General features: G+C 38.5%; 1 protein-coding gene across 5 annotated transcripts in view; it reads left to right on the forward strand.

Moving 5' to 3' along the window:
- Positions 1 to 26025, forward strand: part of PHKA1 (phosphorylase kinase regulatory subunit alpha 1) — a 142432-nt gene that overhangs the window by 96882 nt on the left and 19525 nt on the right. For 3 of the 5 annotated variants that reach the window (XM_044236021.1, XM_044236022.1, XM_044236023.1), the window contains exons 17-22: positions 7742 to 7820; positions 10173 to 10339; positions 12798 to 12974; positions 14588 to 14679; positions 15192 to 15331; positions 25712 to 25868. In XM_044236021.1, coding sequence (XP_044091956.1) covers positions 7742 to 7820; positions 10173 to 10339; positions 12798 to 12974; positions 14588 to 14679; positions 15192 to 15331; positions 25712 to 25868 — 812 coding nt within the window. The remainder of the gene's footprint in view (positions 1 to 7741; positions 7821 to 10172; positions 10340 to 12797; positions 12975 to 14587; positions 14680 to 15191; positions 15332 to 25711; positions 25869 to 26025) is intronic. The other 2 variants (XM_044236024.1, XM_044236025.1) reach the window with 1 other exon arrangement.

The following is a 26025-nucleotide window of genomic DNA, read 5'->3' on the forward strand; positions in this document are numbered from 1 at the left end:
AGACAAAATGTAGTAGACTCACTTCGCCCTATCTCTCCTGCTAAGTACAGTTAAAAACCCAGGACATTATCTATAAAACAAATGTAAGAAAACTCTGAAAGTCCGAAAAAAGAAGGGAGACTGACTAGGGACTTTGCACCTGAGAAATGACAAAACAGTGAGTATTTCTGTCTCATATATTCTGGACTGGATGCTGGAGAAATTTTTATCCCAGAAATCCAAATGGTGCAGGTTTTAAAAGGCCCAAGAAAAACCTTTCTTTTCTAGCCAAAGTAACAGGAGAGGGGCAACCTAGCCAGACGAAAACTTTCAGACAGTAACTGTCCTCCTCTAGTCAAAACCATAGAAAAATACTGCAGCCCCACCCCACTTCTATAACTAAAGACTGAGTCCCCAAAAGAGACCCTAAACTTCTACCTTCACAGAGCTGTGAAGAAGCACCCCTCTTCTTCCTTAGGGGTAGTGTCTGAGAAGTGCTAGTGGGCAGCTTAGACTTTCATCCTTGCCCAACAATAGAGGAACCTCCTTCCACACCCACTGTCAGTAACAAGGCAGTGCTCCCTTCCCTGCTGCACAGTATCAGAAGAGACCTGCTGAGTCAGAAGATTCAAAGTCTCATAAGATGATACCCCATATTTCCAGAATACAGTAGAAATCACTTTTATACCTATATCCAAGAAAATCTTAACTTCAATGAGAAAAATTGATCAGCAAACACCAAAACCAAAATAATAGTTGTTGGAACTGTGACAAAGATTTTAAGGAGTCATCATAGAAATAGCTTAACAAGAAATTATGACTGCATTCCTCTTGAAACTTGAAAGTGGGTAGTCTCAACAAAGAAATAGAAATCCTCAGCAAAGAAATTGAAGATAGAAAGAATCAAAGGAAAGGTTTAGAACTGAAAATGACAATAACTAAAATGAAAAACTCACTAAATAAGCTCAGTAGCCAAAAAGAGATGATAGAGTGGGGGCGCCTGGGTGGCTCAGTGGGTTGAGCCGCTGCGTTCGGCTCAGGTTATGATCTCAGGGTCCTGGGATCGAGTCTCGCATCAGGCTCTCTGCTCAGCAGGGAGCCTGCTTCCTCCTCTCTCTCTGCCTGCCTCTCTGCCTACTTGTGACCTCTCTCTGTCAAATAAATAAATAAAATCTAAAAAAAAAAAAAGAGATGATAGAGTGAACTTGAAGATGTAATTATAGAGCACCAGGAGGAATTAAGATGTATGGAAGAAATTTACAATCAAGAAATGTAAATAAATAAATGCAATAAAAGCAAGAGAAAGACTGACATAGAAGGGAAAAGAGATGAAGACTGGTCGATAGGAAGTGGAAGAACAAATGAGACATTAAGGAGAAGCAAGTTATAGCCAGATGGCCTACAAGGATCTAAGTAAGAAAAGGAGACATGGGAATGGGTGGTGGAGAAACAAAGAACATAGGAAAGCCCTGTGATTTGGGAGCCCAGAAATTTCTGCCTCTAGATGGTGGTGGTTGGCATAGGTTATGAAGCTAATCCTGGAGTTCCACCAGCCACCATGAATAGCGCCATGATGGGAAGCAGCATATGTACTTAGCATTTGGGGCAGAGAGGTGTGAGACCTGTGGGTGGACAGGGTCCTCAAGGAATGAGGCCTAGAAATACAGAAGGATGTGGCAGAGGGAGAGAAGAGTATGAAGGCCCAAACGAAAAGCCCTAATTTTAAATGTGTTTTCATTGCAATTTGTTCTTGTCATTTCTTTTTTTTTTTAGATACCAATCTTTTAAATTCTTACATTTTAGTAATAAAGCTGCCTTTTTATGGATATTAGCAGTTTATTGACCTAATATTGCTAAATGGTCTGGTTGGACAGGTACAGTTACGTAATGCAGTGTTTCAAATGGGAGTTTTTCCTTATTTCTTTTTTTAAATTTTTTATTTAAATTCAGTTAATTAACATATCTTACTAGTTTCAGAGGTAGTGGTCAGTGATTCATTAGTCTTTTTTAATACCTAGTGCTCATTACATCACATGCCCTCCTTAATGTCCATCACCCAGTTATCCCTCCCTCCGCCCTCCTCCCCTCCAGCAGCCCTCAGTTTGTTTCCTATAGTTAAGAGTCTCTTATGGTTTATCTCCTCTCTAATTTCATCTTGTTTTATTTTTTCCTCTCTTCCCCTATGATTGTCTGTTTTGTTTCTTAAATTCCACATATGAGTGAGATTGTATGATAATTGTCTTTCTCTGCTTGACTTATTTTGCTCAGCATAATACCCTCAAGTTCCATGCACATCAGTGTAAATGGTAAGTATTCATCCTTTCTAACAGCTTGAGTCATATTCCATTGTGTGTGTGTATATATATATATCTCACATCTTTATCCATTCATCTGTCAGTGGACCTCTGGGCTCTTTCCATAGTCTGGCTATTGTGGACATTGCTTCTATAAACATTGTGGGGCAGGTGCCCCTTCAGATCACTACATTTGTATTTTGTGGGTAAATACCTAGGAGTACATTTCATGGATTGTCGGGTAGCTCTATTTTCAACTTTTTGAGGAACCTCCATACTGTTTTCCAGAGTGGCTGCACCAGCTTACATTCCCACCAACGGTATAAGAGGGTTCCCCTTTTTCCACATCCTGGCCAACATCTGTTGTTTCCTGACTTGTTAATTTTAGCCATTCTGACGGGTGTGAGGTGTTGAGCATTTTTAATGTGTCTCTTCGCCATTTAGATGTCTTCTTTGGAGAAGTGTCTGTTCATATCTTCTGCCCATTTCTTGATTGGATTATTGGTCCTTTGGGTGTTGGGCTTAACGAGTTCTTTATAGAATTTGGATACTAGCCCTTTATCTGTAAAGTCATTTGCAAACATCTTCTCTCGTTCTGTCAGTTGTCTTCAGGTTTTGTTAACTGTTTCCTTTGCTGTGCAAAAGACTTTTCTCTTGAAGTCCCAATAGTTTATTTTTATCTTTGTTTCCCTTGCCTTTGGATATGTGTCTAGTGAGAAGTTGCTGCAGCCAAGACCACAGAGGTTGCTATCTGGGTTCTCCTCTAGGATTTTGATGGATTCCTGTCTCACATTGAGGTTTTTTTTATCCATTTTGAGTTAATTTTTCTGTATGGTGTAAGGAAATGGTCCAATTTCATTCTTCTGCATGTGGCTGTCCAATTTTCCCAACACCATTTGTTGAAGAGACTGTCTCTTTTCCATTGGATATTCTCCCCTGCTTTGTCAAAGATTAGTTGACCGTAGAGTTGAGGGTCCATTTCTGGGCTCTTTATTCTGTTCCATTGATCTATGTGTCTGTTTTATGCCAGTACCATACTGTCTTGATGATTATAGCTTTAAAATAGAGCTTGAAGTCCAGAATTGTGATGCCACAAGCTTTGGGTTTCTTTTTCAACATTCCTTTGGCTATTCAGGGACTTTTCTGGTTCCATACAAATTTTAGGATTGTTTGTTCCAGCCCTGTGAAAAAAGTTGATGGTATTTTGATAGGGATTGCATTGAATATATAGATTGCTCTTGGTAGCATAGACATTTTCATAATATTTGTTCTTTAAATCCATAAGCATGGAATGTTTTTCCATTTCATTGGGTCTTCCTCACTTTCATGAGTGTTCTGTAGTTTTCTGAGTACAGATCCTTTGCCTCTTTGTTTAGGTTTATTCCTAGGTATCTTGTGGTTTTTGGTGCAAATGTAAACGGGATCAATTCCTTAATTTCTCTTTCTTCAATCTTTTTTTTTTTCTCTTTCTTCTATCTTGATCCTGCCACATTGCTGAATTCCTGTATGAGTTCTAACAATTTTTTGGTAGAGTCTTTTGGGTTTTCCACATAGAGTATCATGTCATCTGCAGAGAGTAAGTTTGACTTCTTTGCCCATTCAGATGCCCTTTATTTCTTGTTGTTGATTGTACCACAGCTTTCTTTTGATGTCCATTGGCATGATAAATGGTTCTCTAGCCCCTCACTTTCAACCTGGAGATGTCTTTGGATCTAAAACTAGTCTCTTGTAGGAGGATTTTGCCTTTTTATCCAATCTGATATTCTGTCTTTTGATTGGGGCATTTAGCCCATTTACATTCAGAGTAGCTATTGAAAGATATGAATTTAATGCCATTGTATTACCTGTAAAGTCACTGTTTCTATATATTGTCTCTGTTCCTTTCTGGTCTGTGTTACTTTTGGGCTCTCTTTGCATAAAGGATCCCTTTTAATATTTCTTGCAGGGCTGGTTTAGTGATCACAAATTCTTATAGTTTTTTGTTTGTCCTGGAAGCTTTTTATCTCTCCTTCTATTTTAAATGACATCCTAGCTGGATAAAGTATTCTTGGCTGCATATTTTTCTCATTTAACACCCTGAATATATCATGCAAGTCCTTTCTGGCCTGCCAGGTCTCTATGCATACATCTGCTGCCAATCTAATGTTTCTACCATTGTGGCTTACATACCCCTTGTCCCAAGCTGCTTTCAGGATTTTCTCTTTGTCTCTTGAGATTTGCAAGTTTCACAATTATATGTCGGGGTGTTCACCTATTTCTATTGATTTTGAGGGGGTTTCTCTGCACCTCCTGGACTTGAATGCCTGTTCCCTTCCCCAGATTAGGGAAATTCTCTGCTGTAATGTGCTCCAGTGTACCTTCTGCCTTTCTCTCTCTCTCTTGCCTCTTCTTCTGGGATCCCAATTATTCTAATATTGTTTCACTTTATGGTATCACTTGTCTCTCAGATTCTCCCCTTATGATCCAGTAGTTGTTTCTCTCTCTTCTTCTCAGATTACTTATTGTCCATCATTTTTTCTATATTACTAATTCTCTCTTCTGTCTCATCCTAGCAGTTAGAGACTCCATTTTTTATTGCATCTCTTTAATAGCCTTTTTTTATTTCAATTTGATTAGATTTTAATTCCTCCTTTTTCTCCAGAAAAGAATTCTCTAGTGTCTTCTATACTTTTTTCAAGCCCAGCTAGTATCTTTATAATTACTCTGAACTCTAGTTCCAACATCTTATTTATGTCCATACTGATTAGGCCTCTGGCAGTCAGTACTGACTTTTGTTCTCTTTTCCAAGGTGAGTTTTTTTGTCTTGTCATTCCTGCAGAGAAGTAGTCACTTTTCTATTTGTAGAGTTGCAGCTATTCTTTTCTTAGATCTCTGGTTGAATTCAAGGTGTTCAGAATGATTTGATAGCTGTCTAGATGAATTCCTGGGACCAGATAAGACTAAGATCACCAACTCCTCTGCATCTTGGACATTGCCCTATTTCCTTTTTTAAAAAAACTGTATAATGTCCTTCAAGCTATGCTAATATACCTTGTGCCGCTAAATTTCCAAAGTGTACCAATTTTTTCAAATAAATAGAAAAATAGTTATAAAAATCATAAAATTATAAGAGAATAATTTAATTTAATTTTGTAAATCCAGATTAAATTAACAACTTTTCTAGAAAAGTAAATCATATAAGAATAAGCTTAATAAGAGACATGCATAGAATCATGAGAAAAATTATGAAACTAATGAAGAGCATTAAAGGAGATTTTAATTGCTAGAGAGACATACCATGTTGCTAGATGGAAACAGTTAATATTGAGAGGATGTCAATTCTTATTAATCTATCAATTCAGTGCAATTCCAAATCAAAATAAGAACTCAAATTTTTATGAACAAACTGAATCTAAATTTCATATGAAAGAGAAAATGTACAAGAATAATCAGATTTTTTAAAAATTAAAAATGATGAGAGAAGACAGCCACTCTAATTAAATTAATGATAAAGCTTACAATCCAGATAGAGGCCAAAGAACATTATCAATAATAGCCAAATTAGGGAAAGAGCCCAAATATCTATCTGCTGATGAACGGATAAAAAAGTTGTAGTAGGTATGGATAGATAGATAGATAGATAGAGGAATATTACTCAGTCATCAAAAAGAATGAAATCTTGGCATTTGCAAAGACATGGTTGGTGCTAGAGGATATAATGTTATGTGAAATAAGTCAGAGAAAGAAATACCATATTATTTTTCTCTCATATGTGGAATATAAGAAACAAAACAAGCAAGCATAGGGGAGAAAAAGAGAGAGAGAGAAGCAATCCAAGAAATAGACTCTTAACTGTAGCGAACACACTGATGGTTACCAGAGGGATGTGGGGGGCTGGGTTTATTTAACCCAGGTGACAGGGATTAAGGAGGGCACTTGTCATTATGAGCACTGGGTATTGTATGGAAGTGTTGAATCACTAAATTCTATACCTGAAATTAATATTACACTGTATGTTAACTAACTGGAATCTAAATAAAAGCATGAGAAAAAATATATAAATAAATATATTTGCGAAAATAATCCATTAAGGCCTGCTACTTTACATTTTATGCAAAATTAAATTCTAGATAGATTAAAAATCTAAGCAAAAATAAATAAATAAACCTTTGAAAGTATTACAAGGAAATATGGGAGAATGTTTTTGTGATCTTGAGCTAAAGAAAACTATGCTTTGCAAGACACAAAAAAGGAAAAAATTGGCAAATTCCCCCAAAACATGAAAATTTAAATAAATCTTTTATACAAAAATGAACTGTGTTTGAGGTTGAAAGGCAAATAACAAAGTAGGCATTTTCCATACATATGCCAGAGAAAATGGTAATATTCACAAAACATAAAGAGCCTCTGAAAGTCAATTAACAAAAAGATAAACAATAGAAGCAAGGGAACATGACATGAACAGGCAAAGCATAAAAGAAATACAGATAGCCAGTATATACATGAAAACATGCTCAATCTTACTAGTAATAAAATAAAAAAATAAAAACAGTATCTTTTAAGTATCAGGTAAACAAAGATTTAAAAGATCATTATTAAAGATATGGGAAAACAGCTGCTTTCTATACCGATGGTGGAAATATAACTGGCACAACTTTTTTAGTGGGCAATTTTGACAGTCTCTATACAATCTTTAGTGTTCCCTTTGTCCTAACAGTTTTACTTATGAGAATGTATCCTAAGGAAATTACAGAATAGGTGCATAAAGATTTAAGTATAGTGATCTTCATCACAGTGTTGCTTATAATACAAAAACAGTCTAAATGTCTGCTATGGAATTTTTTTTAGTTTTTACAAAGGATAAGTTAGAAAAAAAATGGATCACAAAAGAGTAAGTATTGTATGATCCCCTGCACATAAAGTCAGGTAATTGTTAGCCTTCTTTATTTTGTATGCCTACACACATACACACATACACAAACCAAGTCTGTTTACATGAGATAATATATAAAATGTTTAACACAGGGCTTGGCACCTAACATTAAACAAATGGCTATTGTTGTTGTTATTATTGTCAACTTTCAGTAACCATTAAGTATTCTGCCATCAGGCACTGTGCTAAGTAGTCTTTGAGGTACTCTGTTGGTAATCGCCCTCACCATGGGTAGAATGCCCCAATGGGTAGAATTGCCCATTCTACCATGTTGTTAGCTCTCAGATCAATTGTTGAAATACAAGGTACACAATGAGGAGCATCTTATCTGTGCCATTACTACCAGAATGTTGGTTTGAAATAATTGAAATATTCCCCGTATTTCAAAGTTAAAACCGCAAAAAAAATTGTTCTAAAATTCTCTTCATTTCACATGGAGCATTAGGTGTTATTTGCAAACAGTGATTCATGGAACACGACATCAAAAACTAATGATGTACTACTATATGGAGATTAACATAACATAATTTAAAAATAAAATTCTCTTCATTTCAAGATGAAGATGGAACCAGCTTGAATTCAAGTATTCTAGCGGCACTCCGAAAAATGCAAGATGGCTACTTTGGTGGAGCAAGGTAAGTAACCTTTACACACCTTTCAGTGAAATGAAATGAAATTTGGAAGCTGGATATAGTAATGGTAGACTTGTGGTGCCTCTCTCTGTGTCTTTTTAAATTTTTTTAAATTCAATTAGCCAATACATAGTATATCAGTAGTTTCAGATGCAGTGTTCAGCTATTCATCAGTTGTGCAGTATAGCCCCATCCAATGAGTTTAGAAGAACTCATTTTTGATAGATCAAATCAAGGAATTTAATGTTATAGAGAAGGCTTAGAATATTTCACACCCTGTTTTTTGCCCAAACCTCATAAATCAGTGGACTGGAAAATTTCTTTCAAAAGCAAAAAAGTTACTGAACTATTCAACTCTGGCTGCTTTTCTTTTCTCTAAGTTTTTAGTTTGAAAAATTTCAAACTTGCAGACATGTGCAAGAATGGTTATTGAACACCATATACCCTTCCTCAGGATTTACGTGTTGTTAACATCTGTCTCACTTGTGCATTCTCTCCCTCCTCTTCCTTACTCTCCTCTTACTCCTCCCTCCCTTCCCTTCTCTACTCTCCCCCCTCTCACAGATACATATGTGTAAATGTACACACATACACATACACACATGCATACACTTTAATTGCTGAAGTATGAGATTTAGCCAGAAGCATCATGACTATTCAACTCTAAACACTTCAGTTTGTCTTATGAGGACAAGGATATTTTCACATATAGCTACAATATAATCATCATACTCACAAAATTTAATATTGATAAATTACTCTTATTACCTAATCTAGAGTCCACATTCACAGTTAGCCAATTTTCCCAATATTTTTTCCATAGCTTTTTTTCCCCATTCTGAGATCCAATCAAAAATCACACATTGGCATTTGGTTATCATATCTCCTTAATGCCTTTTAATCTAGAACAGTTCCCCAGGCTTTTGTGAACCTTTCATGACAGTTTTCAACACAGTTTTGAAAAAGAAAGGTCAATTATAATGCAGAATGTCTTTCAATTTGGTTAAAGAGGTATCTGGTAGGTTTCTCCATATCCTTTCTATGATAGTCTTGACCCAGTTTTATCTTCCATTGGTGAATCCATTATTACTAATGGGGTTTTAAAGTGATGATTCTCTGTCTCTATCATCCTGTGCATATATATGTGTTAGAATATCCCCTTTTATTTTGTATTTTTAGTGTAGCATAGATTCGTGGATTCTAAAGGACTTTTTTTTTAAGTGTATTTATTTATTTATTTGACAGACAGAGATCACAAGTAGGCAGAGAGGCCGGCAGAGAGAGAGAAAGGGAAATAGGCTTCCTGCTGAGCAGAAAGCCCAATACGGCTCGATCCCAGGACCCTGGGATCATGACCTGAGCCGAAGGCAGAGGCTTTAACCCACTGAGCCACCCAGGCGCCCCAGATTCATGGATTCTGATTTTATTCAATAAGCTATGCTCCATTTCTGTCATTGTTTATTTCAATGTTCAAATTATCCAAGGTCTGGCCTTTGGGAACACCTTCAAGCTGGCTTCTTTTTCTTCTTTTTTACATCTGTTTTGAATAATGGCCTTTATTAAGTCTGTCCACCAATTCTGCTTTCAGTGGGTTTTTTGCTTGAACAGTGACCCATGGCTTGCCTTGCTGAAGGCAGAAGGACAGCCCCTCCAGTCTGTGAAAGGAAGTGGGAAGCGCAGTACTCCTCTTCATGGAGAGGAGGACAATGTCCCTTCCTTTGAGAAAACGACCAGACTTAGTCCTTGTGCTAGATTCCTTAGTTGATTTTGTCCTGAATAGATACAGGATGTTGGTAACAGCCATAGCAATAATGTTCTCCGCCCAGTGCTAGACTGTGTTCTTGAGAAAATCAGTATTATTAACTTACACTTTGGGTTTTGCAATCAGTTTTTTAAGTAGGGGCGATATAGCCTACAATCCTCTATAATTCATAAGATTTTCAAATATCATCTTTCAATTTCAAAATGATCTTTGAGTATTTTTTTTAATGATGTGATAGATTTGTGATGATTTCTCTTCCTTCTGTCCCAGCTTCTCTGCAGCTAATGGAGAGTCTGGCCAGACATTTAACATAGTTAACAGCATAATATATGGAAGTGAAGGAGAGCAAAACTGATCTGCTGATAGATTGTGAACCCATAACTGTGGTCTTCATTAACACAGCATCCCAGCCTATACTACACCATGCTGAGGAGTGCATAAAATTTTATATTTACAAAATTTATAGTAATATATAAAAGCATTAGCAGTCCCCCAACCAAAAACATTCTAGGTATCCCTTTTCTCACTGAAATGTGTTGTTTTAAAATGATTTCCTCTCATTTTCTGTTTTCTCTTTGCCCTGTAATTGTCAGGATTCAAACGGGTAAATTGTCAGAGTTTTTAACAACATCTTGCTGCACACATTTGAGCTTCATGGATCCTGGACCCGAGGGTAAGCTGTACAGTGAAGATTATGATGATAACTACAATGAGCTGGACTCTGGCGACTGGATGAATGACTATGATTCAACCCATAATGGTAAGGGAGCATCATAAAGGCAATGGCCTTGCTGGGCAAGAATACGAAGTAGTGTTGAGCATCCTCCTTAATATTTCTCACTGCCAGAAGTCTCACTCCTATTTAATACACCTAGATTTCTACTTTTGTTTGGCTTCACTTTTCATCTTTCTACTTACCTTTGGTTTCTGGTCTAATATCCCTGCGGTGATTGTGGAGTATGGAGTTTGACTATCTCTTACTAAGGTCAGGGAAGATTTCCATGCTGCATATATGAAATGGCTGGTGATTTCAAAATGAGAGGAAGCAGTGGGGAGTGAGAGATGTTTAATCAGGTACATAGTAGGAGAACTATATGTATAGAGTACTGCTTTTTGACATTTAAAAGCATAAAATTAAGAAACTCAGAGTGCTTTTTATATATAATGTTACCAGGGCCGATGGGAATCTCTAGGGAGGTCTACTTAGTTTGAAAAAGCCTATTCGGTGTGCCTATTGCTTTCATATTGCAAACTAGACAAATAAAACACAACCAACATAATTGACTACTAAGAATACAAGGATGATATAGTGAGAAAACATCATAAGGACATATATTTAAATGGCTGAGAAACACCCTAAAGTGTTAAAACACTAACCTAGGCAAGGCAAGAATTACATTGTTTGAATCCCAAAGGGAGAAGGGCCAATGGGAGCAAATTCTTCTAGCTATCTGAAGTACAGTTTGCCTGCTTTCATTGTCTGGGTATTTGCCTATTAGCCTGTTTCTTAAGGCAGCAAATTTCTTTATCTTGAGAGTGGAGTGTTAGAGAAAAGAAAAAAATGAATTGGCTTTCCTTAGTGAGGTGGCAAGCATTATCTCATATACAATAAACCAATACATTTTCAGTCAGAGGATGATTTTATTTTTTGGGCTCAGCATTTACTCACCTAAGTACCATTTAATTCACTCTGCATTTGTTTCTGTAAGATCGAAAACCATGAATCTCTTCACTGGAAAAATACATTAAATTCAAAGTTATTTCCTGTCATTAATAATTACCAAATATCTAAGATATCCATCTTGGCATAAATAAATATTTTGAAAAGCAGACCAGAATAATCATATTGTTTGCTATTCTATGGGTAGTTGTGACTTTCCTCTGTAGCACTTATTCTTTTAGATTACTTTCTAAAATGTTATCTTTGTAATGATATGTATTACTATATTTGGTGTTATGTATTCGGAGTCACTCTCTGGTTTTACTCATCAGGGGTCTCCCAATGGCTGCGCTTATCACTTGCCAGCCCTGCTGTACCAAGAACACTTCTCTCCATATTACTCATAATCCTCCACTCAAGTATCTATATTGCTCAAGGTTATACTCATTGTCATTAGGATTTCACTAAGAATGAGTTCCATTTTTACAGCTTTGCTAGTTTCCATTAATCATATCAAAACAGGAGCCCCTGGGTGGCTCAGTTCATTAGGTGTCTGCCTTTGGCTCAGGTCACGATCCTGGAGTCCCAGGATCAAGTCCCGCATCAGGCTCCCCATTTAGCAGGGAGTCTCCTTCCCCCTCTGACCTGCCCCCCTCTCATGCTCTCTCTATCCAATAAATATATAATTTTTAAAAAATCACATCAGAACACAGAAAAACATCTGGAGAGATCACTGAAGATGATCAAAAAAGATGAGGCATAATTGGCCTCACAGACTTTAGTAGTAATTCAAATACCGTGCTTTTCCAGCTATTAATTTCGCGAATGCTCATGTACAATCTGAAATATCAAGATCCATGAGAAGAGAATGTTATAGGAGGTATATGGGAGTGTGAGAGTCTAAGAGAATAGGGAACATATCTATCTTCTTCACCACTGAAACCTCAGCACCTATATACCCCCAGTACATTGTGGGCAATAAATAGTTGGTGAATAAATGAATACAGTAATGAAAAGGACCAGTGTGTGGCCAGTAATCCTTTTGACACCAAGGTCACGCAGAGATTGTTCTTTTCATTAGCAACTGTAGCCGCCATTTATGGGATTTGTCTGTCTTTAGCTAGGTTCAGTGTTTAGTGGAAGATTTTTGCCTTTGCTCACCAAAGTCTCCTCCTACCAGTGAGACTCCAAGGGCCCTATTCCGCTCCTCTGCCACCACTGCTACCACCACCAGCCCCATCACACATACAGGCGCAGATTGTGAAATCTTTGCCCTACCTGTCCTATAATAAGCTCATACTGCTTTCAAGGGCCCTAATATTGTGAAAGCAAAGTTGAAGAACAGGTAGGTCCTCATAAATGGCCCTAGTTTCTAAAAGGTAAAGCTGCAAGACAGTACAGTAATCACAACCTTGACCCGCGCCATGATCTAAAACAACCTACTTCCGGTGCTGTGTCATGGGCACAGGAGCTGAGCATTCTAGTTGGTGGGGCAGATTGTGAAATAACTAAAATGTTCATTTTTTTTCTCTTCCCCCTACCCCCACTAACCTTGCAGCTCACTGTGGTGATGAAGTTGCTCGTTATTTAGATCACCTTTTGGCGCACACTACTCCCCATGCTAAACTAGCCCCTACCTCACAGAAGGGAGGGCTAGATCTGTTCCGAGCTGCTGTGCAAACAACCTGCGATTTAATGTCCTTGGTGACCAAGGCCAAGGAGCTGCATGTACAGAGTGAGTAATGCCATGACTCACTGGAGTCAGGCACAGGATTGACGTGCAGCCCAGGATGGGGGTGGGGTTTGTATTACAGTGTAAGCAGAAGCTCTGTTTTGTTCAGTGCTTTATCCTCAGCATCTCAGACAGAAGGGACATGTCAGGCACTCAAATATTTGGAAAGTTAGTGAATTGGGTATAATTTTGCTATCGATAGCACTATGCGGTCTGATTTAACCACTACATCAAGAAAAGCAGCCAGAACAAGAGACATGGAGCATTTTAACATCTGTATTAAATGATGGAAGAAGGTGTTTCCTTTGGGAAAGTTACTCCTTCGGAAGCACTTTTATTTAAAGAGAAAGCACTGAAAACTATTACAAGCTAACCTCGCAACGAAGAGGGAGATACTCTCCCTTAAGTAAGCTCCATCTGGTTCCCTTAGGTCAGCTGTGATATTTACAGTCAGTTGTTCCAACAGTGTAGAGCTGTGTTTGTCAACTACAGTACTCATTCCTCAACAACTCTGTCATTGTCCTCCCCGTGACCACTACCCCCCTTTGGTAGGTATTGGGAATGAAGGGTGTCTTCTACTACACACTGCTAGGCTAGGAGTAGTCATGGTTCCTAAGAGTAGTCAGTGCCTCTATGGTAGCTGCATATGAAGGGAAGAAGGGCTCCTTGGCCACACCGAGAGGACCTAAATGGTAACATTTTACAGATGATGAGAATGATTGAGACGCATGTTCTTGCTGTCTAAAACTTGATTGACCATTACTAACCACAGATATTAAACATGAATCATTTAACACTGAGAACAGGGAAGAGCTCAGCATACCCTTTAAGGATGCTGCCTTGACAAAGGGCTTATTTGAAGACATCAGCTTTATTAAATTATACTTCTAGATTGTGAATCAGGAAACTTGAGCTTAATTCCTGGCTCTGCTACTTACTTGCTTGAACAATATTTTGAGCTCTGTATCCCTCATTCTGTATCTGTAAAATGGTGAAAGTGACAAGACAGTCTCTCCTTTGAGGTTATGGTAAGTATTTGGACTATAAATAAAAATATTAGGAATATCTCAAAGTAGGTCAGCCACTACATTTTCTGACTCCCTACATAGATTCATCCATTTGTCTATTCTCAAGAAAACCCAACTGCTGACAGCCAGATATTTTCCCAAGGCAGTCCAGAAAATAGAAAACAGAATTGGGTTCTTTCTGTTACATGTGGTATTCTATCAAAGTATCAGTAATAGCACCATTGTGATATTGATTACATTCATAGGCTTTAATATCTTAAATGGCCATTTGATGCTACAGTTCTAGGCATTCCACTGAAAGTATGTTTGATTGAACAATCTTTAAATTATCTGACATTCATATTTCTTTTCTGTGATATTAGCAAGAAACGATAAATTTCTCACTCTTGTTCTATAGAGAACAGCTCCTGTGCAACTTCATTTTGAGGGGAACTGAATTGTTTTTATTTGAATTCAGTTAGCCGACTGATAGTACATTATGTGTTTCAGGTGTAGTGTTCAAGAAGTTATCAGTTGCATATAACTGTGAATTATTTTTTTAGTCTCCTAAGTTATCTAACCTTTCCCATAAATGTCAACCTCTTGCAGATGTTCACATGTATCTTCCTACAAAGATATTTCAGGCCTCCCGGCCTTCATTCAACTTACTTGACTCACCTCATTGCCCACAAGAGGACCAGGTAAACTTGCACATGAGATTTTTTTCTGTCAGCCATTCGCAAAACTGCCATCTATATGGTGAATAACAGAACAAGCCATTATGATTTCTGCTAGTAACTGGTGGTAGGCAAAATGTTACCCTGGTGAAGGTATACTCCTTTTTATTTCACTTTCTTTTTGTTTTTATTTTAAATTCAATTAATTAACATATACTGTATTATTTTTTCCGGGGTCTTATATAACACCCAATGCTCATTACATCACATGTCTTCCTTAATGCCCATCACCCAGTTACCCCATCCCCCAACTTCACTCCCCTCTAGCGGCCTTTTCTAGCCAGGCTCTAAGAAAACTGAATTGCTACATCATTCATTTTGAAGGTTTCATTGTTTTTGTTTTACTTCTTATCAAAATTTAGGGAATTCTTATGGAAAAGGTTTAGAGGTGAAAAGATCAATACTCTAGGGCATTATTTAAGTTGGACACTTGTGGACTTAATTTTTTTTTCTTTTTATCCTTTCTCAAACTAAAGGTTCCCTCTGTTCGTGTAGAAATGCATCTTCCCAGAGACCAGTCTGGGGAGGTGGACTTCAAGGCACTGGTTTTACAGTTGAAGGAGACCTCCAGCTTACAGGAACAAGCTGATATCCTTTACATGCTGTATACTCTGAAGTAAGTGATAAATATTCTGTCTCCTTTCATGTTCACATGGAGAGGAAGTAAAATATAGTAAACACAGCTCAACTTTGGAGTGTCTGGATTTGAATTTTGCAACCTACACACTGTGTAACCTCAAGTCTCAGCTGTTCTCATTTATAAAATTTGGATTATACCAACCTCATAGAACTGTTGTAAAGATTAAGCAAGATACAATATATGCAAAGTCTCTGATAAAATGCCTGTTACATAGTAGGTGACCAATAACTGTTATGTTATTTATGGTTATTTCAAGCCTCCGTTATTTGGTAAAAATCCAAAGATAAATAAATTCTTAACTCAAAAGGAGTATGAACACAGAGGCTTACAGAAAACAATAAACTAGCATTTCTGAGTAATTTGCTATGTGTCCAGAACCCTGCTAGGTACATTATATGTAAGTACCTCAAACTCAGTATGCCCAAATTGAACTCCCTCCTATCCCTCACTTCCCCTCCAAATATAACCTGAACCTTCTCATTTATTAATGTAGTCATCAACTTGAAGAAGCAGGATGGGCTCCCCTCCCCTAAATTTGGTTTGGATATTGAGACTGATGATACCAACCATGTACCAAAAGAGTGTAAAATGTTTATTACTCACATAATGAGACTTCTTGGAAGAGTGGAACAGATTCCCAGGTTGGTTAAAAAAAAAAGATTTAAGTGAGCAGGGAAAGGAGGCTGTGTTGGGCTTTTATTATGATTAGGAGGTGAGGCTGGGGAAAAGGTTCTTAACCGGCACCGAAGGACAGAACCCTTGGATTTCCCTGACGTCTTGCCCAGGTGTAGGCTGGAAAGGAAAGAGGGGTGGTAGGACTTGTAAGCAGTCAGCAGTCAAACATTAAAAGTGGAGTCACATTCTGAAATTCTACATCCTTGTGGTTGAAATCAACACCTACCTAATCAGCAAGCTTCGCCCCATATCCAGTTAAGCACCAAGGCTATTCAGTTTTTCCTCTAAGTATTTATCTTCTGCATCGCTAGCATGGCTACCTTCACTCACGTCTGTGTCTCTCACCAGGACTCTTGCTATGGTTTTCTAACAAGTCTTCCTATTTCTGCCTTGTTCTCCTCAATCCCAGCCTCCACAGAGGAGAGTAACTTTTCTTTTTTACTTTCTAGGACAGAAACGTCTAAATTTCTACAAAAATAGAGAGAATAGCATAATGAACACTTGGGGCCACATCACCCAGCCTGAACAATGATAAACATGTGGTTAATCTTGTCCCATCTATATTCTCGCTTTCTCCCAGATTATTTTGAAAAAGAGATCAGATGCTTTATCATTTCATTCCTAAATATTTCAGTATTATTTCTAAAAGTCAATGAAGCTCTTAAAATATAACCACAATGGGACTTCTAGTTCCAGACAAGACAGAATACATGCATCTCTCTCTGTTCCTTCTGCTAAGTACAAGAGGACATTATTTAGAAAACAAACATAACAAGGTGTTAAAAGGTAGAAAGAAGAAAGAAGACTGGTTAAGGATATCAGGCTCTGAGGATTGACAAGGTGATTACCACATTACGTACCCAGGTTTTTTTGTCATCTCATATAATCCTGCGTCAGATGCTGGAGAAGCCAGCACCTTGAAAACGCCAATGGGCACAGATGACCGGAGCCTTCAGAAAAACCTGTTCTTTCTAGACAAAGGACCAGGAAAGGGCAGACTAGCAAGACAGACAACTTTTAGACAATAACTGCTCCTACCATAGAAAAATCTGCAGCACCGACTTGTCTCCTCTACCTTCCCCTACTGCCAGGGTGGTGTCAAAGAAGACCAGGTAGGGATCTGGGACTTTCAGACCCTCTAGGCTGTAATGAAGTCCCCTGGATTTGTCTGACTCCAGACCCCATGCTGCTTCCATCAGATCCTGGTGGTTAATGAGAAAGTGAAAAATACATCTGAAAAGCCGACCAGCCCCAGAATCAAATTTTTGTACAACCAATTGTATCAAAACCAGCCCAAATGTATTTTTAGCCATTCGGGGCCTGCCTGCTCTTCACACTCCTTGAAACCTACTCCACATCTGCCATAAGAGTTAAGCCCAGGGCCACAAATACCCCAAACCACTGCTCTCTACCCTAGAGAATCCCCAACAGTGCTACTGAAGGACATAACCTAGATGTGTAACTTCCTCTTCCCCTCTCCCCTGGGAGTTTCCTTGCCCTGACGCCTTCTGGAAGGTAGAGCTGGTGCTCTAGCTAAGCCTCTAGACAGTCTCCTGCTGTGAGGGACTTCGCTTCTCATACAACCCTAAGTGCCACCCAATAAACCTTGTTATGTGCTTCTGCCCAAAAAAATGACATGGGGTCTTATTATTTTGATACCTCTGCTTCTTTCGTTCTTCCTCTAGGGTGAGGCACATCTTTTCAACAAATACCTGTTGAGTGCTTATTATGTGCCAGGCACAAGGCTAAATGGAAAATAATGAAAAGATAGAGAAGGTTAAACGAGATAAGGGGTAAGGACAGAATGACTGTAGCTTGAATGAAAACTGAAGATTCAGTCAGGTAGTTGATACCAGCAAACAAAGGGAGTTGTACCTGAGAAGCTTCTACTTTCCCACCAAGTCATATCATCCACGGTTGACTGCCAGCTCTTCTGTTCCTAACGTGGGTTTTCTTCATCTAACCCTGTATTACTAACTTCACCATAACATCTGATTGAACCTGCAGTCTCTTTAAAACTAGTATTCCAGGTAATGTCAAACCACCTGAGTAGATTATATAGATGTGCTGCATGGGTTTTAACACACTTGGAATTCTGCCCAATATTCCTCATGGATTTAAGAGTGGAAGTGGGGAGGTGGGGTTTCCTATCTCTGTTGATTAGCATTCCTTCTGCAAATTGTCTGTTTATAACCTTTCTTTGTTCTCTATTGAGTTATTTATATTTTTCTTATTGATAATATATATCACTATTTTGTTTGTTATGCTTGCTGCAGATATTTTTCCAATTAATTTGCTAATTACTTATATACATTTCTCTATGCAGAGGTTTACTTTTTATATCATCAGATCTGTCAGACTTTTCCTTTTTGGCTTTTGGATTTCTTTTCATGCATTCCCCCCCACCCAGAATTTTAAAAATATTTTAAATACCTTTAATAATTTTTAAAGAAATTTCTATGTCAGGGCACCTGGGTGGCTCAGTCAGTTAAGCAACTGCCTTCCACTCAGGTCATGATCTCAGAGGCCTGGGGCTCTCTACTCAGCAGGGAGTCTGCTTCTCCCTCTCCCTCTGCCCTCCCCATGTGTGCTCACTCTCGCTCTCTCTCAAATAAATAAATAAATAAATTCTTCTTAAAAAGCTATCTTTATGTCCTTAATTCTATTTGGAATTTATATATGTCTTCTTACTCAGCATGTCTAAACTAAACTCCACTTCACTGTCTTGGTTAGAAACCTACTGCTCCCTAACCCTGTTCATAGTATCAACATTCTTTTAGTCACCCAGACTTGATATTGTGTTGTCATCTTCAACTCCTCTTAATCTCCTGCCTCTCCCTGCAACATCGCCACTACCCTTGGGAATCAGTGGCCAAATATACATCCTCTTTGATTCCATTTTCAACCTTTATCTACCATTGTTCCCCCCTCACAATGTGAATACTTTCACCAAAATAGCCCACTGTTTGTCATATCCAAAACACAGGCCATACAAGATTTCTTTCTACACCTTGGCTCATGTTCTTTCCTCTGCCTGGACTTCTTTCCTTTACCACACCCCATCTCTCCTTGTTGGAATTCTAGCTGTCCATCAAGGCCTAGTTCATCTGTCATCTCCGAAAGCTTTCTCTGACCTCTAGAAATAAAAAGATTCATCCTTGATTATGAGATCTCAAAGCATGTACTTTTTTTGTATTTTTTTTATTAAATTGATTTATTTATTTTCAGAAAAACAGTATTCATTATTTTTTCACCACACCCAGTGCTCCATGCAATCCGTGCCCTCTATAATACCCACCACCTGGTACCCCAACCTCCCACCCCCCCCACTTCAAACCCCTCAGATTGTTTTTCAGAGTCCATAGTCTCTCATGATTCACCTCCCCTTCCAATTTACCCCAACGCCCTTCTCCTCTCTAATACCCCTTGTCCTCCATGATGTTTGTTACGCTCCACAAATAAGTGAAACCATATGATAATTGACTCTCTCTGCTTGACTTATTTCACTCAGCATAATCTCTTCCAGTCCCATCCATGTTGCTACAAAAGTTGGGTATTCATCCTTTCTGATGGAGGCGTAATACTCCATAGTGTATATGGACCACATCTTCCTTATCCATTCGTCCGTTGAAGGGCATCTTGGTTCTTTCCACAGTTTGGCGACCGTGGCCATTGCTGCTATAAACATTGGGGTACAGATGGCCCTTCTTTTCACTACATCTGTGTCTTTGGGGTAAATACCCAGGAGTGCAATTGCAGGGTCATAGGGAAGTTCTATTTTTAATTTCTTGAGGAATCTCCACACTGTTCTCCAAAGAGGCTGCACCAACTTGCACTCCCACCAACAGTGTAAGAGGGTTCCCCTTTCTCCACATCCTCTCCAACACATGTTGTTTCCTGTCTTGCTAATTTTGGCCATTCTTACTGGTGTAAGGTGATATCTCAATGTGGTTTTCATTTGAATCTCCCTGAGGGCTAGTGATGATGAACATTTTTTCATGTGTCTGATAGCCATTTGTATGTCTTGATTGGAGAAGTGTCTGTTCATATCTTCTGCCCATTTTTTTATATGTTTGCCTGTTTTGTGTTTGTTGAGTTTGAGGAGTTCTTTATAGATCCTGGATATCAACCTTTTGTCTGTACTGTCATTTGCAAACATTGTTAAAATGTCTATACTGCCTAGAGCAATCTATACTTTTAATGCCATTCTGATCAAAATTCCACCAGTATTCTTCAAAGAGCTGGAGCAAATAATCCAAAAATTTGTATGGAATCAGAAGAGACTCCAAACCGCTAAGGAAATGTTGAAAAACAAAAATAAAACTGGGGGCATCACGTTACCTGATTTCAAGCTTTATTACAAAGCTGTGATCACCAAGACAGCATGGTACTGGCATAAAAACAGACACATAGACCAGTGAAACAGAGTAGAGAGCCCAGATATGGACCCTCTACTCTATGGTCAATTAATCTTCGACAAAACAGGAAAAAATATACAGTGGAAAAAAGACAGTCTCTTCAATAAATGGTGCTGGGAAAACTGGGCAGCTATATGTAGAAAAATGAAACTCGACCATTCTCTTACACCGTACACAAAGATCAACTCAAAATGGATAAAAGACCTCAACGTGAGACAGGAATCCATCAGAATCCTAGAGGAGAACATAGGCAGTAATCTCTTCGATATCAGCCACAGCAACTTCTTTCAAGATATGTCTCCAAAGGCAAAGGAAACAAAAGTGAAAATAAACTTTTGGGACTTCATCAAAATCAAAAGCTTCTGCACAGCAAAGGAAACAATAAAAAAAACAAAGAGGCAACCCACGGAATGGGAGAAGATATTTGCAAATGACAGTACAGTGAAAGCATGTACTTTAATATTATTCATTTATCTATTTTTTTGACCATTTCAAAAGTAGAGAAAAGTTGTAGGGATAGTACAAAAAAATTTATGGATGTCCTTCACCCATATTCCTCAGGTTTAATCTCTCTTTCTCTCATTCTCTCTGTCATCATATATAGATATAGACATAGATATAGATATATGTTTTTCTGTATCATTTGAGAGTAAGTGGCAGACATGATCCCCTTCTACCCCTAAGAATTTGAGTGGCTATTGTGTATTTCCTAAAGACTAGGAATTCTCTTACATAAGCATAGTACATTTGCGATAATCAGAAAATTAGGGGCTCCTGGGTGGTGCAGTTGGTTAAGTGTCCAACTCATGATTTCAGCTCAAATCATGATCTCAGAGTCCTGGGATGGAGCCCCACATTGGGCTCCCTGCTTAGCTCAGAGTCTTGAGATTCTCTCTCTCTCTGTCTGGCCTTCCCCCCACTCTTGTACTCTCTAAATAAATAAAATCTTTAAAAAAAAAAAAAGGGAGAGAGAGAGAGGGGGCACCTGGGTGGCTCAGTGAGTTGAGCCTCTGCCTTCAGCTCAGGTCGTGATCTCAGGGTCCTGGGATTGAGGCCCACATTGGGTTTTCTGCTCAGCAGGGAGTCTGCTTCTCCCTCTCTCTGCCTGCCTCCCTGCCAACTTGTGAGCTCTCTCTGTGTCAAATAAATAAATAAAATCTTTTTTTAAAAAAGAATTTTTTATTAAAAAAAGAAAAAGAAATTAATGTTTAAACAATACTATGACCAGGATGCCTGGATGGCTCAGTTGGTTAAGCATCTGCCTTCGGCTTGGGTCATAATCTCAGGGTTCTGGGATCGAGCCCCACATTGGGCTCCTTGCTCAACAGGGAACCTGCTTCTCCCTTTGCCTGCCACCCCCCTGCTTGTGTTCTCTCTCTCTCTCTCTCTCTCTCTCTCTCTCTCTCTCTCTCTGACAAGTAAATAAATAAAATCTTTTTTAAAAAATGATACTATCTAATCTACAGACTGTATTTGCCAGTTGTCCCAGGAATGTCTTTACAGCAAAAGAAAATGTAAGTTATGCATCTCATTCAATTCTCATGTGTCCCCAGTCCCCTTTAGTCTGGAACAGTTCTTGAGTCTTTATTTTTCATATTAGGGGCATTTGTGAAGCACACAGATGAATTATTTTTTATAGAATGTCCCTAAATTATGGTTCATTTGGAGTTTGCTCATAATTAAATTCAGGTTATGCATTTTGGGCAGGAATACCACTGCAGTCATGCTGAGTTCTTCTCAGTGTTTCATATCAGGAGGGCACATGGTGTCAATGAGTCCCATTGCTGGTTTTATCACTTGGTAAGGGTAGTATCTTCCACATTCCTCCACTGTAAAATCTTTATGTTGCATTTTGTAATTAAAAAGTGTTGTGTGGTGGGGCGCCTGGGTGGCTCAGTGGGTTAAAGCCTCTGCCTTCAGCTCAGATCATGATCCCAGGGTTCTGGGATCAAGCCCCGCATCAGGCTCTCTGCTCAGCAGAGAGCCTGCTCCCCCCACTCCCTCTCTATGCCTGCCTCTCTGCCTACTTGTGATCTCTGTCAAATAAATAAAATCTTTAAAAAAAAAAAAAGTGTTGTGTGGGGACGCCTGGGTGGCTCAGTTGGTTGGACGACTGCCTTCGGCTCAGGTCATGACCCCGGAGTCCTGGGATCGAGTCCCACATCGGGATCCCAGCTCCACGGGGAGTCTGCTTCTCTCTCTGACCTTCTCCTTGCTCATGCTCTCTCTCACTGTCTCTCTCTCAAATAAATAAAATAAATAAATAAAAAATCTTTTTAAAAAAAGTGTTGTGTGGAGATATACTTTGGAACTGTAAATATCCTGTTACTCTTCAAACTTTCATTCACTGTTTTTTTAATCCATTGTTGACTCTTCCTCTGGTACTTTGTATTTCATGTTTTTAAAAATATATTTAATATATTAAATTCATAGTTATTATTTTAATATATTTAGCATAGTAAATATGTTATATAGTACATGTTTCCTATAATTTAACATATTGAATAGATATTACATTATCATGGCTCAAACTTTTTGAAGTGCAAAAGGATACAGGGAGAGGATAAAAAGTCTTTTTCCCACCTCTGGTCCCCAGATATCTGGTTCCCCAGCTCATAGGCAGTCAGTGTTATTGGTTGTTTGTGTATCCATCCAGGGACAGTTTGTGCATATGTAGGTAAATAAAGCATATATGCATGTAATTTCACACCTGTTTCACCAAATGGGAGCATAGTATATGCACTGTTCTGTACCTTGCTTTTTTATCCCTAAAACTATTTTTCTTGAAATTCATTACATATATATTCCATTTATCTGTGACTGCTTAACAAATAACCCCAAAACTCAGTGGCTTAAGATAATACAAGCAAAAAGTGTTTAAATCATCTGTCACAGCTCTGGAGCTTGTCCCAAGCTCAACTAGGCAGTTGTCATGTGGGATCTCATTCAGCTGTGGTCCGACAGCATCTGGGGCTGAAGTCACCATGAGGTTGTCCTCTCATATATCTAGGGGTTCATACTGGTTGTTGACTGGCACCTCACCTGGGGCTGTCATCCAGAACACCTACAAATGACCTCCCCCTTACATCTCTCTACTTCCTCACAGTCTGATGTCTAGGTTCCAAGAGTATGTGCCCCATCAAAGGACCAAGTGGAAGCTGCCTTAATGTTTATGACCTAGCCTCAGAAATCATACAGCACCACTTTCAACTTACCCACAAGCATGCCTGTGTTGAAGGGGAGAGAACACAGACCCCCCCACCCTCTTCACGGGAAGACTATAAAAGTCACACTGTAAGAAGAGCATGTTAGATGGAACATTGTTGGAGTCATGTTAAAACATAAAATCTGTCACAATCTAGACCTACATCATATTTTCTTAATAGTTCCACAGCTTCCATTGTTTGTGACCATACCATAATTTAACCAGCCTCCTACTGAGGGACATTTGGATTGTTTCCCATGATTCACTATCCCAGACAATGCTATAGCAAATATCCTCACCGTGTGTATCATTTCTCATGTGTGGAGTCTATCCTCCAGATATGCCAGAATTAAAATTCCTAGATCAAAGAATATAGTTTTTTTAGAATATAGATTTTTAATATTAATACATATTTTCAAATACCTCTCCAGGGAGAGTACCCCAATTTTCACTCCCACCAGCAAGATATTGAGAGTACCTACTTTCCCAAAGCCTTACCAATGCAGTGTTATCAAATTTGGGTTTTTTTGACAACATGATAGACTTTAAAAAGTGTTATCTTGGTGTAAATTTTGATTTTCTCTTACTATGTGTGTGATCAGACACATAGTAAGAGAAAATTCATCAGTATTCGGGCGCCTGGGTGGCCCAGTCAGGTAAGCAGCTGCCTTCAGCTCAGGTCATGATAAAAAATAAATTAATAAATCCATGAGTATTTGACCATATTTTCTTATCTGTCTTTTCTTTTTTTATTATTATTATCTATTTGTTGCAGTTCTTTCTTTCTTTCAGAGAGATCATGAGCGGGGTGAGGGGCAGAAGGAGAGGGAGAGAGAGGGAGGAGACTCCCACTGAGCGTGGAACCCAATTCAGGGCTCGATCTCATGACCCAGAGATCAGGACCTGAGCCAAAATCAAGAATCTGACGCTTAACCAACTGAGCCACTCGGGCTCCTTTGTTGAATTTCTTTATATGAGAGAAATTGGCCTATGAATTGTAAATATTTTTCTATTTGTAGTTTGTCTGACAACTTTGCTTACAGTGGTTTTCTGCAAAATGTATTTTGTTGTTTTTATGTATATAAATCACTATTTCTTTTATGGCTTCTTTTTATAGATTATAGTTAAATAGTACTCTTCCCCCAGAGTTATAAAGTAGTTCTCCCAAATTTTTTCTAGTACCTTTACGCTTAAATCTTTTATATACTTGGAATTCTGATGTTCAGAATTCCAAGTATATCAAATGTTCAGAATTCTGATGCAATTCTGATGTTCAGAATTCTGATGGAATTCTGATGTAAGGCATGAATCCAGCTTCTTTTTCAGATGGCTACTTGATTGTCTTAACATTGTTTAATAAATAATATACCTTCATCTTAAATTAAATTCTCAATTTCATAGCACTTTACATATATTTTATGATACTTCACAGTTGACTTGTGTTATAGTAATCTCTACAACAATAATGTGTATGTATCCTTTACAAATAAGCACACATCTTTTTTTTTAAAAGATTTTATTTATTTGTCAAGAGAGAGAGGGAGAGAGAGCGAGCACAGGCAGACAGAATGACAGGCAGAGGCAGAGGGAGAAGCAGGCTCCCCGCTGAGCAAGGAGCCCGATGTGGGACTCGATCCCAAGATGCTGGGATCATGACCTGAGCCGAAGGCAGCTGCTTAACCAACTGAGCCACCCAGGCGTCCCGCACACATCTTTTTCTTAAATCTCTATTAGTTTCCTAAGTGTAGTGTACTTCCTGAACTTTCAATAGTTAAAATAAGTCTTTGACTTTGTTTTCAGCTACGTCAAAGCCTGTGAAGAGGGTAAAAGAACGCGTTTTGTCAAAGCACACCTGAAACTAAGACTTGTTCTCATCTAGGTATTTGGGGTTCAGGGGCAACTATTAATCATACATTTATAAGGATTCCTAGTAAATAACTTTTATTGCCTAATGAGGAAGACCTATCAAAAACAGGTGTGTCTGTTATAACACTGAAACAAATGATTGTTGCCAGCAGCTTTACTTAAACTAATGTAGGTCTCTCTTTAACATTCCAGAGGACCTGACTGGGACCCTGAATTATATGATGAAGGGGCTACGACAGTCCGAGAGCTGCTTACTGAGCTCTATGTCAGAGTTGGAGAAATCCGTCACTGGGGCCTGACACGACACATCTCTGGAATCCTAAGGAAAAAGGTGGAAGCACTTGATGAGGTACTATAAATTCTGCTTGAATTGATACCAAATCTAAATGGAGGTGCTTTTTAAAAATCAGTTTCTGTAATTGATTTTTTTAAGATTTTATTTATGTATTTAAGAGAGAGCATGAGAAGGGGGAGGGTCAGAGGGAGAAGCAGACTCTCCGCCAAGC

This window comes from Neovison vison, chromosome X, assembly GCF_020171115.1.
Source record: "Neovison vison isolate M4711 chromosome X, ASM_NN_V1, whole genome shotgun sequence".
Lineage (NCBI taxonomy): Eukaryota > Metazoa > Chordata > Mammalia > Carnivora > Mustelidae > Neogale > Neogale vison.